This window comes from Cibotium barometz, chromosome 1, assembly GCF_041138505.1.
Source record: "Cibotium barometz isolate CiBa-2024 chromosome 1, ASM4113850v1, whole genome shotgun sequence".
Taxonomy (NCBI): domain Eukaryota; kingdom Viridiplantae; phylum Streptophyta; class Polypodiopsida; order Cyatheales; family Cibotiaceae; genus Cibotium; species Cibotium barometz.
This window is the reverse complement of record NC_141046.1, coordinates 56,203,023-56,218,461: the sequence shown is the minus strand read 5'-3', so window position 1 is coordinate 56,218,461 and position 15,439 is coordinate 56,203,023. Positions and strand designations below refer to the sequence as shown.

General features: G+C 42.8%; 1 protein-coding gene across 1 annotated transcript in view; it reads right to left on the bottom strand.

Moving 5' to 3' along the window:
* LOC147642204 (NagB/RpiA/CoA transferase-like superfamily protein) overlaps positions 1 to 12,056 on the bottom strand; it is a 39,824-nt gene extending 27,768 nt beyond the window's left edge. The window contains exons 1-2 of the mRNA XM_086803714.1: positions 11,832 to 12,056; positions 5,383 to 5,537 (exon numbers count right to left, since the gene is read on the bottom strand). Coding sequence (XP_086659840.1) covers positions 5,383 to 5,537; positions 11,832 to 11,896 — 220 coding nt within the window. The 5' untranslated portion in view covers positions 11,897 to 12,056. The remainder of the gene's footprint in view (positions 1 to 5,382; positions 5,538 to 11,831) is intronic.
* Positions 12,057 to 15,439: the final 3,383 nt, after the last annotated feature.

Below are 15,439 nucleotides of genomic sequence, written 5' to 3'. Positions count from 1 at the left end.
GATCACTTTGAATTGTATATTACCAACCTTCGTTGAAAGGGGTGAAGAATGCAATCAATCAATGGCAACAATTTAATAGATTACACTTCAATCTAGTAAAGTCTAGAGTCTATGTTGTTTTGAGTTTTAGGAATTTGCCAACGATCAAGTGGATTAAGTTATGGTTCAAGGAGCAAGTAGCTCAAGGCACTGAAAGTTTATAAGTTTCCATATCTATATGTCAAAGATCAAGCAAATCTAGCAGGCTTTGTAGGCATATGCTCACTTATGGTAGTGCTATGTGTGAACAGGGCTTAACCAAGGGCACTTTTTCCCATGTGGTTTTTCCCCTTGGATATCAAGTGTGAAAGGACACTCTAACATATAATATTTTGTACTTCTATATTATATGGATGTGGCACACATGCAAGGGTTGACTTGCATTTTGTGGATACCACACTTTTGGCTCTCTCTCTCTCTCTCTCTCTCTCTCTCTCTCTCTCTCTCTCTCATTTCTGTGTGTGAGCTTCTCTTACCCTGCACCTAACCCTAATGGGAAGGTTTGTGTGTGTGAGTGTGTGTGTGTGAGTCCAACACCCAACATTTGGTATCAGAGCTGGAAGCTGGGAGCTGGCCCTGGAAATCTGCAGCTGGATGAAATCCTGCGAAATTCCGTCGATAGGCTGCGAATTTCCGTCGCCTGCATTTTTCCGTCCGTCGGATTCCGTCACTGCTCCGCCGTCTGGCCACCAGAGAGACGGGCGGCACTAGTGGGCAGCCCACAACCTCCGCCCAGCCTCGCGGGCGGCACCGCCTCCAATGCCCACTCTGTCCATCCGACGGCACTCTTGTCCGGCCGTCACGGTCCCGTTCCGGCGCCACCAGAGGCGCCCCTCCGTTCCGGCCCTCACCCCTCCGTTCAGGCCGTCGCTCCTCTGTTCAGACCGTCTCTCCTCCCGCCAACGACTCCAGGCCCCCGCCATCCTGCTCCGACCTGCGTGCTAGCCCACGCCTTCCTCGTCGCCTTTGTTCGCCGCCAGCGACTCCAGCACCTACCATTACCGGCTCCCGACTATTCAACTTGCCAAGTCCAGCGCCGTGCTCGCTTCCGTCTGCTGTTCCCCCGCCTCTGGCTGGGGCCCGACACATGCACCTGGGCCTGCCTATGATTGGCCCGACACCTGCCAGCACCCTGTTGACTCCCTCCAACCCCCATCTGCATATTAGTGCGCTCCAGCTCCAGTCCATGGGGTTATCCTCCCTACACTTGCAAAGTTTCATCCCTATCAAGCATGACGGATGGGTGTGATGGTATGTTTTCCACCTGATCTTTTCTATATAGTGCCTAACGTGTTCCTATGCAAAAAAGAATGCGTTTGGGTAGGACATACCCATCCATCATCCCAATGGGACTGAAACTTTACAAGTGGGTCCATGGGGCTACTCTTTCCCCACATGAAATTTTACAAGTGGGTCCATGGAGCTACTCTTCCCCCACTTGTTTGCAAAGTTGCATCCCCATCAAGTCGAATGGGTTTAATAGTGGGTTGCCACCCACTCTTTTTTTTCATAGTGCCTAAGGGGTCCCCTATGCAAAAAAGAGCGGGTTTGGGTAGGACATCACACCCATCTAGCATCCGATGGGGGTGAAACTTTATAAGTGGGGGTCCTTGAGGATTCTCTCCCCCCACTTGTAAAGTTTCATGTAATAGTGTGTTTCCACCCACTCTTTTTTGCAAGTGGCCCAAGGGATCTCATATGCAAAAAAGAGCAGGTTTAGATAGGACATCACACACATCTAGCATTTGATGGAGGTGAAACTTTACAAGTGATTCCATGGGGCTATTCTCCCCTTATTGTAAAATTTTCATCCCCATGTCAAATGTGTGTTAGGATGTGTTGCCACCCACTCTTTTTTTGCATAGTGCCCAAGGGGTTTCCTATGCAAAAAAGAGTAGGTTTAGGTAGTACATCACACCCGATGCGATTGAAATTTTTTACACAGGTCTATAGGTCTTCTCTCCTCCTACTCGCAAACTTTCATCCCCATTAGATGATGCCGAATGGGTGTGAATGTGTATTATGGAAGCTATAATGTGTGCAACTCATGTGTTGAACAGGTGTCCAACAAAAGCTTTGAAAACCATAACACCATTTGAGGCTTGGTATAGCCGAAAGCCAACAGTGGATTATATGCGTACATTTGGGTGTTTGGCATATGCACATGTGCTAGAACAACTCCGAACAAAGCTAGATGACAAAGCAATCAAATGCATTTTTGTGGGCTACAGCAATGAGAGCAAAGGATACCGTCTTTATAATCCAGCTACACGAAGGATTTTTGTCAGTAGAGATGTGGTATTTGCTGAAAATTCAGAACAGCCCATGTACAGCTTGTATAAAAGCAATGATACAGGCATACAGGACATGTTTGATGGACTTTTACCCATTGCAATTAGGGGGGATTCAGATCAGCCAGCCCCTGCACAAGAAAATCCACATGTAGAACATGTGGAACAGCCAGCCATTCAGCCCCCTTCTGTGGAAGAAGTGGAAGATCTTGTCAGGGAAGAGCAAACAGCCATAGACACAGCCAAGTCAGTGCCAAGCTGGTTGCTGAAAACTTTGCAAGAAAGCAAACTTGCAGCACCACTCACAGGTAGAACAAGGACTAGTTCCAGCCATGCTTTGAATGTACATCGTGGGGAGTCTGCATTCGCAATGGGTGGTCTCTTTGATTCAGAAGAGCCTTCTTCTTATGAAGAAGCACATGAGAATGAGCATTGGTTGCAAGCTATGCAAGCTGAAATTTCTTCTATAATGAAGAACAATACATGGGATCTTGTGGAATTGCCTAAAGGCAAGCATGTAATTGGAACAAAGTGGGTGTACAAAGTCAAAAGAAAGTCTGATGGTACTATTGACAGGTACAAAGCAAGACTTGTGGCTAAAGGCTACTCCCAGAAAAAGGGAATAGATTATGAAGAGACTTTTGCTCCTACTTCGAGAATGACCACGATTAGATCTGTGATTGCATTGGCTGCACATAAAGGATGGAAAGTGCATCAATTGGACATCAAAATTGCATTCTTAAATGGGGATTTACAGGAGGAAGTATATGTAAATCAGCCCATTGGTTTTGTAGTTCCTGGTGAGGAACATAAAGTATGCAGGTTGCACAAAGCATTGTATGGGTTAAAGCAAGCTCCAAGAGCTTGGTATGATAAGATACATGCTCATCTAACCAGCCAAGGTTATGAGAATAGTCCAGCTGAAAGCACATTGTATGTGAAGAAAACCGATGCCGATATTCCCATAGTCATCTTGTATGTAGATGACATGCTCATTACAGGTACAAGCAAAGCACAAATTTCAGATTTCAAAGCTGATTTGAAAGCTGAATTTGATATGTCAGATTTGGGGCCTTTACACTACTATCTCGGCATACAGTTTATACATACAGATGATGGCATTGTTATGCAGCAAACTAAGTACATAAAAAATTTGCTAAAAAGGTTTCACATGGATGAATGTAAGCCCATTTCTACTCTTGTAGAACCAGGTGTACGGCTTACTATGCAAGATATTGGAGAGCCTTTTGAGGCCGGCATTTACAGCCAGGCAGTGGGATGCCTCATTTACTTGTGTAACACGAGGCCAGACATATCTTTTGGCGTGTCTTTGTTGAGCAAATTCATGCACAGCCCAGGCACAAAGCATTGGCAAGCAGTCAAACGCATTTTTCGTTATCTTAAGGGTACCCTAGATCTTGGTTTGTTCTATCCCAAGGGGGGCAGCTTGCAGCTTTATGCATACAGTGATTCAGATTGGGCTGGAGATTATGATACCAGGCAATCCACCAGTGGGAATTGTTTTTTTCTTGGCAGTTCATGCATATCTTGGTTGAGTAAAAAGCAACCCACTGTTGCTACATCTACTTGTGAGGCTGAGTACAGGGCAGTCTTTACAGCTGCAGTAGATTGTGTATGGTTGAGGAGACTATTGGCTGATCTTCGTGACTGTCAGCAAACACCCACCACCATTCTCACTGATAGCCAGAGTGCTATGGCCGTGGCACGAAATCCAGTATTTCATGCATGTACCAAGCACATAGAGATTCATTATCACTATGTCAGAGAGCGGCTACATGCAGGGGAGATCAGTTTATCTTATTGCCCTACACACGAACAAAGGCTTTACCTCGAGAAAAGTTTGAAGCTTTCCGCAAAGCTTTGGGCTTACTCTCATACAGAGAGTGATCTGCTACCTTGTACAGGTTCACACTTCCACTACACGGGGGATTTGTAGGCATATGCTCACTTATGGTAGTGCTATGTGTGAACAGGGCTTAACCAAGGGCACTTTTTCCCATGTGGTTTTTCCCCTTGGACATCAAGTGTGAAAGGACACTCTAACATATAATATTTTGTACTTCTATATTATATGGATGTGGCACACATGCAAGGGTTGACTTGCATTTTGTGGATACCACACTTTTGGCTCTCTCTCTCTCTCTCTCTCTCTCTCTCTCTCTCTCATTTCTGTGTGTGAGCTTCTCTACCCTGCACCTAACCCTAATGTGCAGGTTTGTGTGTGTGTGTGTGTGTGAGTCCAACACCCAACAGTATAGCACATGGGACAAGTTGTCCAAGGAACCCAAATTGACAGTTCAAGGGCAACCATGCCAAGGAACTAAGAAAACTCTTGTATGTGGTCAGTGCTGGCTCAGTTTTGTATTGAAAAAAGGGTAAGAAATCAATTCTGCATTGATTTGTCATCTTTGACCACAAAGGAAATGTTGAGTTACATGTTCCTACAGCTCAAGAGAGCTAGAACTTCTAAGCCATGGCCAGACAGCCCTTGCGTTGGATCACTTCAGTCAAAAGGCCTAAGAGTGTACACAAGTAAGTCTTGAAGGCTTGAAAGGTCAAGAAGGCCCAAGAAATTTACATGGTGGCATTAGAATACGCGTCAACACTTCCAAAGCAGCAGGTGTGGTAGCTAGTATGAGGCAAGCTGCCAAATGGAGGCTAGAACCTTGGGCCAAGCCAAGCTGGCTAGGGGCTCAGTGGTGTGTATACACAGGGGACCAAAGGGGTACAGGCAAGAATGTGTGTGTGTGTGTGGACGAGCTAGTATAATGATAAGAAGGCTGAAACATTAAACTTATTTATTTTCAGATTGTTCTTTTTCTTGATCGCCCTGTCTCACACACCTTTCATCTTCTCTAAAGAGTTGCATGTTGAAGGAGCTCAGGCCTAGCAGTTTTAGAGGCTTGAGCCACAGACAAAAACAAACTTGCTAGCACAGTTGAAGAAGCAATGTTGCTGCCTATACAATATTATAAACAACAAAGTATGCAGTGAAAACAAATATTCAAATAATTATGTCTTGAACACTAACCAATTGGATTAGCGGCTATCAGGCGGATACCAACAGACTTCACTGCTGCAATGAGAGTTGAGGCTTGGCCAGAATGAGGAGTACGCTGTTGAGAAACCACTTGTCGAAGTAGAAGTACTGTTAACCTTGCCGAATCCAATGACCCCTCAACTTGTCTGATCCCTTCAAAAGAACACCATGTCACCCTCCATACACCTAATCATAGTTCCAAGAACTAATACCACAAGAGAAATTTTGGCTCTACCATTAGTGTAAGGCTACTTATGATCTCCCAGCTGGCAGAACTAAAAAGAAAGTACAGTCAAACACAGGCACAAGATCTCCAAGTAAATGATCTCCCAACTGGAGAACTAAAAAGAAAGTACACAGTCTAAAACATAGGCACAAGATCTCCCAAGTAAACAAGATTGTAAACTAGCAAGCATCAGGGAAGCTATGAAGCCTGGCCAACAAGTGGGCTGCTTGACAAAGGAGTTTGCGGAGCTCTCTGACCCTGAATAGAAATACCATGTAACTGAAAGGGAAGGACAGCTCCAAAACAAATGCTGCAAAGATTCTTGTTGATGATGGTTGCCTGACAGTCCCCAAAATGTTAAAGGTTCATATGACACATTCTCAACGCATGAGTACATGTATCACCCCCTCCCCTTGAAAATTGAAATACTACATATTTGTCCACACTAACCAATCTTGGAACGAAATCACCATCTCACCTCATTTCCACAATAGTTAAGTACACTAAAAACGTTGTGTACAATATGCCAACCATCTAAGCGTAATCTTCTAACATAAGAAATACAATATGTATGCTACTTCTGACCTAATACATATACTATATTATCGATAATTCTCAAATAGTGCACAACATGAGCTCATTTGTATGTGTAATATGTGAATATGAGGCAGATATCCCCTTCCTAGAGGGGACAATCTGATAGATAGGCTCCAGGGAGCCAAGTATTTTACGGAGATTGATCTTCAAACTCGTTATCACCAGATCAAGATAGTCGCGGAAGATGTCTTTAAAATGGGTTTTCGAACCAGATATGGTCATTGCGAGTTTCTAGTATTACCTTTTGGGCTCACGAATACTCCTACTTTTCAACAGATGATGAACAATCTCTTGCGAGATTGTTTGGGAAACTTGTGGTATTCTTAGACGATATTTTGATATCTAGCGGTTCTTTGGAGGAGCATGTACAGCACCTTGATTGGTCTTGGGGATTCTAAGGCATGAGAACAACTGTATGCAAAAATCTCTAAGTGTGAATTCTTTTTGTAAAGAAATCACATACCTAGGCCATCCGATTTCCACAAATGGGTTGAGCATGGATCTTGAGCAGATACAAAAGGTTTTAGATTGGTCAGTACCTCAGACTGTCGAACAGGTTCATTTGTTCACTGTCTTTTTTAGGAAGTCAGTGAGGGAGTATTTTGACACAACTATTCCCCTTTCTAACCTCCTCAAAGGACGTGGACGAAAGTCCGATGCTCCTACTATAGCTGGAATGAGAGACTTGATCACATTTTTAAAAGGATCAAGCTTATGGTGAGAGATGCACCAATTTTAGCCATACCGGATCCTTGCAAACCATTCGTGGTTGAGACTGATGCCAATGATTATGCGACAAGGGCTGCCTTATTCCAAGTGGGCTGACCTGTGGATTTTGAAAGCAAGAACCTTGATGACACCCAGGTTAGATGGCATACTCAAGCGAAGGAGTTATATGTGGTTAGTCACGCATCGAAAATTTGGAGACATTACTTGTATGGATCCAAATTTGTTGTTTTGACGACCATGAGTTGATCGAGCATTTTTGTGATACCTGAGTTGAGGGGGCACAGTGGGCAGAGCTGATGCAGAATTTTGACATGGAGATTCAATAACCAAAGGGTAGCTTGAATAGGGTTGTAGATGCATTGAGTCAGAATAGGGAGGTGAATCTTGTGAGTTTCACCAAGATTTAGGCTGACCTTTATGATTCCTTGAGAGGGTTATGTGAGAATGATAGATATGTTGGTCCATTTTTCCAAGCAAGAAGCTCCATTATTACAAACCAGAGCTCAGGGATCATTAAAACTTGTCAAGGTGTCTTGAGGTTAGTATCTTCTTCGGAACGGATTGTTGTTCCGAAATGATAGGATTTGCGTACCAGAGAGTATTGAGATTAGGCGGAGCCTTCATGACTGTCACGAAGCTCCAAGAGCAGGTCATCCCAAGGTACAACAAACCTATGATTTGGTAAAATGTATGTTTAACTGGCCTAATGTGAGGGCATAAGTCCAGGACTATGTGGTAAAGTGTCATCAGTTTTAGATCAACAAGGCTGAGCACCTAGGGATGCAGGACTATTACATCCTCTGGAGATACCTTATAGTAAATGGGAGAGTATTTCCACGGATTTTACCATCAGTTTACCACGCACTCGCAGAGGGTATAATGCCATTTGGGTGGTGGTATACAAATTGACAAAGATGGCAAGATTTATTCAATAATGGCTCCTGAATTGGCACAACAATTTGTTGAGGAGCTTCTCAAGTTGTATGGTTTACCTTGTGACAAAGAGAGTGATGGGGACCCGAAAGTTTACTGGACACTTCTAACAGCTAGTCTTCCAAAATTGGAGACCAAGCTGAGCTTGAGTTCCTCTAGTCATCCTTAGTCCGACGGGCGGACAGAGAGGGTGAATCATGTTTTGGAAGATATGCTTCATGCATACATCTCCAAGACATCATCAAACTAGGAGAAGTACATCTCGATGGTTGAGTTTGCCCATAATAATGCTAAGCATGCGGCCACTGGTTACAGCCCATTTATGCTGATGTACGGATACCAACCTAGATCTCTGGTAGCTATGGAACTTAAGGATATTCAAAATGATGCAGCTAGGGATTTCTTGGCACATATGCACGAGATAATGACCAGAGCTAGAAATCTATCAGAAGTTCTCTGGATAGAGCACGGTTTTATGCTAATAGACAGCTTTTGCCGAGGGAGTTATCAAAGGCAATGCTAGTGTATTTGTGAATACCCAAGAGTTCAGAGACATTACGGACGGGGAAGGTTGGGAAGCTATCCCCTAGATACCTAGGACCTTTCCGGATCCCTAAAAAGATTGGAGAAGTAGCCTATAAGCTAGAACTGCCTTGAAATGTGAAAGCTCATCCAATCTTTCATGTCAGTAGACTAAAAGACTAGGAGCTAGGGATAGAGCAAGGTTTTATGCTGATAGACAGCGTTTGCAAAGGAAGTTATCAAAGGAGAGCACGGTTTTATGCTGATAGACAGCGTTTGCATGCAGAGGGAGTTATCAAAGGCGAGCACGGTTTTATGCTGATAGACAACATTTGCCGAGGGAGTTATCAAAGGCAATGCTGGGAGCTAAGGATAGAGCACAACTATATGATGATAGACAGCGTTTGCTGAGGGAGTTATCAAAGGCAATGCCATTACGAACGGGGAAGGTTGGGAAGCTATCCCCTAGATACCGAGGACCTTTCCAAATCCTTAAAAAGATCGGAGAAGTAGCCTGTAAGCTAGAACTGCCTTGGAATGTGAAAGTTCATCCAATCTTTCATGTCATTAGACTAAAAGACTAGGAGCTAAGGATAGCATTGTGACTCCTCAAGAGCTTGTTGGGCTTGAGGACTTGTCCTATGTCCCACATGAACCAAAAACGGTGATTGATTTCACGGAAAGGCGATCCCTGAGTATAAAATTAAGTGGAAAGATAGGACTCGACTTGGGAGACAGTTACTACTTTACAGCATGGTTTTCTTGCTTAGACATATTTTGTTTCAAAAAGTGGAAATGTCTAAGGAGGGGAAGTATGTTATGTACCTGGAGCTAATCCTTGGATAAGCAACCCTAATCTAGCAAGGTTTAGGGACCCTGGGATTAGGAGATAGCAGGCACATGCAAAGGGCTAAGGTTCAAAATTAATAAAACTAGGCTACTAGCTATCTATAGTAGGTTAGCTTTTTATACCGGCAATTATTACTATATAAGTGATACCTTATTATTGTGTTGTCACTCGTGCAGTGCACTACTGATGGGTCTGTGCTTGGACCAGAGTTTCTACTCCTGCCGTGGACATGGCAGATCACAAATAGTCTTCTCAAGGGCCCCTGTGGGGGAAGGCACTGGTGGTATGGGAGGCCAGTGCTGACGTGCATGTATCTGTGGAGTGGAACCTTAGCCCCTAGCTCAAGGGTGGATCGAAGTATTGATCCTATGGTTGGGTGGTGAGCTTGCCTGCTCCCCTTTTATTTGGTTTTCTCTAATCTTGTTTTGGAATGTGTTTAGGAGATCTTTGGTTAGACAAGCCTTGAAGGCCTCTTACATCGTTTCTGATGCAAAGCTTGCAGCCTGGGAGGAGCTTGTCTTCACCATCACACGACAAGACCCCTAGCATCTCCCGAAGGTTGGGCATAGCCCACGGAGTTTGAGATTCTGCAAATCTGACAGGAGGAGCGTTCTCCTGTTTGGATCGTTCTATGCCGATGAGTGGGCCTATGGACAAGGTGGTTTGGTGGATATCTTAGCTGGCACTTCGCCCAAGGCACGGATAGGCTTGTGACAAAGTGTTAGAGAACCAGGCTACCCTGCTGACAAAATGTTTGCCCGAGGCATAGGCAGGCCTGTGTATAGAGCTTTAGTAGAATCAAGGTATCTTGTAGAGGGAGAGTTTATTTCCTCCTCACGAATACACCTATGACTTGGGATCTCTTGCCCAATAGTTGGGGAAGGGCCGAGGAAATTGTGCTCTAATATCTGTGTAGATGTTGCAGTCCAGCAGTGCATGCTGCCTGTCCTCAACTGCCCCTGAGTCTAGTGAATCTAGGTGAAAGGAGACTCGTCCTAGGAACTATCAACGTCCTGTCTTGCTTCATAGCCTTTGAGATCTTATGCAAATAATAGCCATTGTTCACTACGTTGAGCAGGGAAATCATAATGCTATATGGAGATGCCTCTGGCGCTATGTATGTGCTCTTGAAGGATGGGGAGATCTGGTGAGTAAAACAAAGCAATTTGGTGAGATGCTCTGCTTGCTCCCATGTGTATATAAGACATCTCTAAAGAAAGGCTTCTATGATCCATGAGTTTGTTGGTGGATCAGCCACTAGTGTGTCCACATCCCAACAGTGGAACCATCTCTGTATGTCTGTTATCCAGCCTGATCGAAGGAACCTCGTAGGACTACTTCTGTTGTGCAAGAGTAATCAGAGAGAGAAGCGAGCCAAAACACACTAAAATGCAAGCACACAGAGAGGACCTAACCCTCACCTGCACATCCTGTACAATGAATTCAAATACAAAATACAATCACAGAGTGATCTTCCTTGATCTCAGCCCTAGATCTAGTGTAGACGGCTGTCCCTTAGCAGAACACGTTGGCTACAGATCCACTCCAAGCTCTTCAAGATCGCTCTTGGACTTGCGCTACTAATGGTTGAGATCCTGAACCACCCAAACCATGAGATGCTGAAGTAGGACCCCAAATGCTGTATTTATGCGTGAATGGGGGACTGGTAAGCCCTCTCCGACTGCTGTACGACATCCCTACTGCCTGCCCAACCTGCTCTACTCCTGTCCAAGGCTGCCCATCTGCTGCCCCATTCCTACTCAAGCTGCCCGAGGTCTATGTGCTGTTTCCTCGCCTTGTTCCATCCTGCTCAGGCCCATCACACTGCTCTTGTGACCTTGCTGAGGTGTGTCACACTCTCCCACACTTGCATTACAGTTGTGGGCTTCATAGCCTCCAAGTAAGCTCTCAACTACAGTCGAGACTTATCTGTGAACTAATACTCATTAAATCATACTACCTGTTGGATTGGATAGCCTTTGAACTAAGAAGGTACTCTAGCCGCTTCCAACAAGAAGCCCTTTTGTATTGGTGCAACACAGTCTAGCACCTCCTATAATCCATCATCCACCAACTCAGTAGCACCTCCTATAATCCATCATCCACCAACTCAGGTTCGTCCTCATCCAGCAAAGCCAATGGTTCTCCAAAAGAATGCTCGAATGAAATACTAGATGCATCTTCCAGTTGCTCAGTAACTCCTGCTTAAAAACCACATCACTAAGCTTCTTTATGATCTTTAAATGCACCCTTCTTCTTAGGAACTAAACCTCCCCTAACTTTTTGTCTCGATCTTAAGATAAACTCAATCTCCTTCCTTAACGTTACCATCTCCAACGATAATTATCACCTTCTCAAACCTACTTCATCTAACCTTCGATATTACTATTTCAAAATTTGATCAAAAAATGGAATGCAAAAAAGCAAAACTCCACGTAAATTCGCAGTAACGAAAACAGGAAAAATAACAATTCGGAGTAGAACTACAGTTTCAAGCATCGGACACACACACACACACACGTACTGCGGAATTAATTAAATTGCAAATTTTGTAGGCAAGGTCAAGCAAAGTGAAGAATGCACCTGCGCTGAAGCTTCAAGAGAAAATCGTTGATGGCAGCTTGAAGATCGGGCATGGCGAGCACCATCCTCTTGCCTTAGCTTGTTGCAGCCCTGTACGTTTTCCTTGACTAACAAGCAATACAAACCTAGGTTTTATTTGCTTTTTGGTATATATAATTTCGTCTATTAATAATATATTAGTGCACTAATATATTCATAGAGGACTAAGGTTTTAACCATAGTGTAAAGCCATGGTTAGTTTTTTTTTTTTTACAGATCGTAGGGCCACGAGTTTTTTAAAAAACAGATCACTCTTATTATTCCTATTTTCTCTAGGGCGCGCAAATCACGACTGCGCATTTCTCTCACGAGTTTTTTTTTTTACTACACTACACGTCTCTCTCTGATATTCATGTTCTCTCTCAAAAAAACAAAAAAAAACATCCCTCTCTCTCAAGCGCATGGCACATCTCTCTCTCACGAATTTTTAAAAAAATAGAAAACAACGGCTCACTACACAACTCTCTCTATCGTATTCCTGCATTCCTCTCTCTCGGCACATCTCTCTCTCACGAATTTTTAAAAAAATACAGAAACAACGGCTCACTACACATCTCTCTCTTTTGTATCCCTCTCTCTGAAGCACATGGTACATCTCACTGACATACCTCCACCTCCTTCTTCAGTGTGGCCATGCAACAGGCGTAGCGTCACCAACGAGTGCTAGCTCATCTGGTAGAGCGTTGGTCTCTACTCCCAAGGTCTTGTGTTCAAGTCTTGGGGGCCTCGTTAGGTACCTACCCTTGATGGGTTGATTATAAGCATGTACGATGGGTTCGCCAGCCCTCATCCCAGCGGGGCCGCCTCCACCTCACGGAGGCTGGGTGTGTGTGGGTGTTTCTAAAATTTCCTGTACCTTCGAAAAGAAAAAAAAACGGCGTAGCGTCTCTTACTCTCCCACAAGCATGACTTTACATGCATGTCTAAAGTCGGGAAGCGATTTTTCCCGAACCACCACATGTCAAAACCCAAAAATAAAAGCCTCCTAACATTTTCTCCCTTTGCTATCTATCGCATCATTCATATTAAGGTTCCTTCTCCCTCTTTAATTAATTAATGTAAAAAACAATTTGGTACCCATATTGGTGATGTGTCATGTGCATTTTTCATTCTAAGGACTTGTATCTTTTCATCCACACCATTAAAATTTTACATGGTATTCTAAGCAATCTTTTCTAGGTCTACTTGTTTAGCTTCCCTCAGCAATCTATTTCAGCTTCCAACACATAGCTTGTAGAAAATATGCAATCTCTCTAAATTATAGATGACTATTTAGCATGTTATTGATAAGCTCCTCACTTATTTTAGCTTAAACTTCCTCATGATTAGTAAGAACAAGGCTTGGCCATGCACTTGAATAGTGCTATAAATTGCAGGCTAAATTAAAAAAAGAATCTAATAAAGGTTCTACCAATTCTGCCCCCCACACAATCAGAGCACTAAAGAAATAGGACTCTGCGAATGTTATCCTTAAAGACTTCTCACTTATGGTTGTTTCTTATCTCGAGCAATATTAAAAATATGAGATATTTTGGGTATCCAAAAATGAGTAAATGCTCACATAAGATGAAGAGTTGAAAATGTACAAGGTTTATTAGTAAAAAACTATGAGCAATATTAAAATGATTCCATTATGACACATATGTAAGGAAGGGGAGTTCTTTAAAGGAGGTGCATATTTCACATAAGATGAAGAGTTGAAAATGTACAAGGTTTATTAGTAAAAAAACTATGAGCAATATTAAAATGATTCCATTATGACACCTATGTAAGGAAGGGGAGTTCTTTAAAGGAGGTGCATATTTCACATAAGATGAAGAGTTGAAAATGTACAAGGTTTATTAGTAAAAAAACTATGAGCAATATTAAAATGATTCCATTATGACACATATGTAAGGAAGGGGAGTTCTTTAAAGGAGGTGCATATTTCACATGCTTGAATGAGTTTTAAACTCATAAAAATTGAGATATTTCATCTCTCCTCTCTCCTAATTCAAGTCTAGTTCCAAAAAGTTAGCTTAACTGACCTAAAAATGGTCAAAAATTGACCAAACTGATTTGAAAAATTCTAGAATCAGTTTGTTTGGTTAGGAGCTCAATTTTTCCTATAAATAGAAGCCTCCTCCTTGTTGAAAAATATATAGTGTTTATGCATCGTTACTCTACTCCACCTAAGCCAAGAACTGTGAATTCATTTAATAATTCACTAGTTTTTGGAGCTTCCCTCTTTCTTCAATCCCAATTAGTGGTTCCATCAACATACTTAACCAATTGATTGGTTGGGAGCCTCTACCGTGAACAAAGAATCAAGCAATTTGTAAGGTAATTAGTGAATAATGCTTTAGACAGTTGGTATCTTATAGTGGTGCTTCTAAAAGCACATTACTTCTCAATGAAATTTGGTCAATAATATGGAATTTGTGCAAGATGGTCACACTGTTATTTGTGCCAACAATGCCTCTTATCCAGTTAAAGGTATTAGTGAGATTGCCTTGCTACTGCTAGTGGTGATGGTCTTTCTCTTCAAAATGTACTTTTTGTTCCAAATATAAAGAAGAAACTATTTTCAGTGCCCACTCTAGCACGGGGGATCTTAATGTCGAATTTGCTAATAATAAATGCATTATCCGTGATAGAGATCAAGCGAGGCAAATTGTGCTTATTGGAACTCTCAACCATGGTTTGTACAAATTGGACATGTGTTAAAACCCTGAGATCTCTCTAGATAATTGTTATGCATAAATATGCATAAATCAGGCATAAACTAATCCACTTGACCACCCCCAAGCCCAAGGGATGCACACATGAAATATAATAAAGTACATCATACCTTTACCTTGATGTCCCATGCCATCAAGAGGTATAACTCCAATCCAATAGCATGTATCTATAGTGTGAAATGGTAGGTGAGTAGATACGATCCTCTACACAAGAGAACATAACATAACCTAGCCTCAAGATAACATCAAGAGACCATAGCCTAAGCCTCAAGATAACATAGCCTTGGCCTCCCTTGAGTGTGTCCCATACCCCTATTATATAGGAGGGCCCTCAAGTGACTCTTGACTCTCCATTTCCCGTGTGGATGCCTAACCCTAACCTTAACCCTTAAGGTTAGTCCCAACCCATGCTCCACTAAAGCTTGTTCCCATGCTCCCATGCTCACAAGCCTGATGTGGGTTAGCCTCCTAGTATATGCACACATAATGTGCATATAACATACGTCCCCTCTCTCAAAACATTGCACTCTTGCAAATGAAAAGAAGGAGAACTACGCTGAACAATCTCAACCGACTCCCAAGTCGAATCCTCTATTTCCCTATCTTTCCACCTAATTTTAACCTCAAGGATTAGTCAACTGCAAAGTTTCCTTTCCCTGAATTTAAGTACCTTATCAGGTTCATGTGGAACATAGGATAATTCTTCGATTTCAACTAGTTCTTGAGGAGTAACTGTTTTATCCTCACCTCCCAGTTTCCCTTTCAATCTATTGATATGAAAGACTGGATGAACTCTAACATGTGGAGGTAGTTTAAGTTCATACGCAACTGTGCCAATCCGATGTATAA